This window comes from Oncorhynchus gorbuscha, linkage group LG03 (genome assembly GCF_021184085.1).
Source record: "Oncorhynchus gorbuscha isolate QuinsamMale2020 ecotype Even-year linkage group LG03, OgorEven_v1.0, whole genome shotgun sequence".
Lineage (NCBI taxonomy): Eukaryota > Metazoa > Chordata > Actinopteri > Salmoniformes > Salmonidae > Oncorhynchus > Oncorhynchus gorbuscha.
This window is the reverse complement of record NC_060175.1, coordinates 100446135-100448634: the sequence shown is the minus strand read 5'-3', so window position 1 is coordinate 100448634 and position 2500 is coordinate 100446135. Positions and strand designations below refer to the sequence as shown.

The 2500-nt window shown below is 45.7% G+C and overlaps 1 protein-coding gene across 1 annotated transcript in view; it reads right to left on the bottom strand.

Moving 5' to 3' along the window:
• The window catches only part of LOC124023396 (sodium-dependent neutral amino acid transporter SLC6A17-like), a 52474-nt gene that overhangs the window by 6710 nt on the left and 43264 nt on the right, over positions 1-2500 (bottom strand). Inside the window, exons 7-8 of the mRNA XM_046337919.1 lie at positions 1346-1587; positions 1-79 (exon numbers count right to left, since the gene is read on the bottom strand). The exon at positions 1-79 is cut by the window's left edge and continues 114 nt beyond it. Coding sequence (XP_046193875.1) covers positions 1-79; positions 1346-1587 — 321 coding nt within the window. The remainder of the gene's footprint in view (positions 80-1345; positions 1588-2500) is intronic.

The window sequence follows — 2500 nt, the reverse complement described above, 5'->3', positions numbered from 1 at the left end:
AGAGAAGTTGACGTGGGGAGGGATCAGCTCAAGACTCAACACACCTGATTTAAGGTAATCTAGGATCTTCTCTGCATTTCTGTAGAGAGGAGGAGAGAGGAGAGGAGTGTAAGGTTAGTATTGAAAGAAGAACAGAAAGAAAGAAGAATCTATTTTACAATGACAATATGCGATTGGTTATGCTATTTGAGTTTGATTAAATGATTTGAGTTTGGGTGAGTTCTCTGTTGACAAGAGTGAGATCGGAATTCAAACAAACACAGATTAACAATCTGTACACTTTACTTTGAAGTGTTTCTATGCCTGAGCCAACATCTGCAGTGTTTACAGAGATCCCCATCTCAGCCAATGTCTGGTGGATTGTTTCTGAAAGTTTATTGCTGTTGCCCAGGTCCTTAGTCCTGGGTTGGATTGAATCTTGGCCTTTAAGCTTTTTACAATTACTATGTACTGCAAAACAGACATAAATTGTCCCATAATGGATTCAAGCGTAAAGACAAGAGGAACGACTGAGATGGACAGCAGATTTACTCCAACGACACATAATAATAAATCAGGACTATGTAGCAGATTTACTCCAGCACAAACAGGTCTGGGATCAGTAGACAGCACAAACAGGTCTGGGATCAGTAGACAGCACAAACAGGTCTGGGATCAGTAGACAGCACAAACAGGTCTGGGATCAGTAAACAGCACAAACAGGTCTGGGATCAGAAGACAGCACAAACAGGTCTGGGATCAGTAGACAGCACAAACAGGTCTGGGATCAGTAGACAGCACAAACAGGTCTGGGATCAGTAGACAGCACAAACAGGTCTGGGATCAGTAAACAGCACAAACAGTTCTGGGATCAGAAGACAGCACAAACAGGTCTGGGATCAGAAGACAGCACAAACAGGTCTGGGATCAGTAGACAGCACAAACAGGTCTGGGATCAGAAGACAGCACAAACAGGTCTGGGATCAGTAGACAGCACAAACAGGTCTGGGATCAGTAGACAGCACAAACAGGTTTGGGATCAGTAAACAGCACAAACAGGTCTGGGATCAGAAGACAGCACAAACAGGTCTGGGATCAGAAGACAGCACAAACAGGTCTGGGATCAGTAGACAGCACAAACAGGTCTGGGATCAGTAGACAGCACAAACAGGTCTGGGATCAGTAGACAGCACAAACAGGTCTGGGATCAGTAGACAGCACAAACAGGTCTGGGATCAGTAGACAGCACAAACAGGTCTGTGATCAGTAGACAGCACAAACAGGTCTGGGATCAGTAGACAGCACAAACAGGTCTGGGATCAGTAGACAGCACAAACAGATCTGTGACCAGGCTCGATATACTCACTCCACAACACATTTCTCGTTCATGATGTTGGCCTTGAACCCCAGCACGGCGAACACCACCAGCGTAGCCAGGATGGAGGTGATGAAGTTGATGATAGAGACCAGCGCTGCGTCAAAGTGACAGTTGTTGTCCCGTTTGTTGTAGCTGGAGAAGGCTATGACCCCTCCGAACCCAAGGCCCAGAGCGAAGAACACCTGGGTGGCAGCCTCCCTCCAAACCTGGGGCTCCAGCATCTTCTCCAACTGGGGTTAAGATGTCAAAATAAAGTAGGTTTTATTGTGACGTACACCAGAAATGTGTTGTGTTACAGGGTCAGCCATAGTAGTACAGCGCCCCTGGAGAAAATTAGGGTGAAGTGACTTGCTCAAGGGCACATCAACTGACTTGTACTTATGTTGTTGTCGCAGGTATTCAAACTAGCAACCTTTCAGTTACTGGTCCAACGCTCTAACCACTAGGCTACCTGGCGCCTATTTGAGGTTAGATGTCGGGGGGGGGGGGTAGAGGGGGCAAAGGTCAACAACTTAATGCTCCACACACAATCATTTCTGGCAAATGTCTACCTTCGGAGGAAAAATACATTATTACACATGAGTACCTCAGTCAGCCTTTAGAGGGCGACAACAACCACGCGTTCATATTTTCAGTCGAAGTGAATACTAATGACACACAGTAAATGAAGGGTACAGTACAGTACAGTACAGTACAGTACAGTACAGTACAGTACAGTACAGTACAGTACAGTACAGTACAGTACAGTACAGTACAGTACAGAGGCTCTGAATCCATTCATTAATGACAGTTGAGTGTCCTTCATATAAATCATATCCCTAATCCACTTTATAAATCAAGGATGAGGAACAAAATACAGCAGGACAAACACTGCACTGCGACTAGAGTTTCCTATCCCTACATAGAATCCAGTCCAGACAGTCCAGACAGACACGGCCATATCAGGAAACATTTGTCTCCTCTCAGTATGTGGGCTCTGTAACAATGCTCTCTACTGTCTCCAGGCTGAGTCTGTGATGACATAACCGCGTGTTTGATACTGAGGTTAGCGTGTCAGACTGAGGTTAGCGTGTCAGACTGAGGTTAGTGTGTCAGACTGAGGTTAGCGTGTCAGACTGAGGTTAACGTGTCAGACTGAGGTTA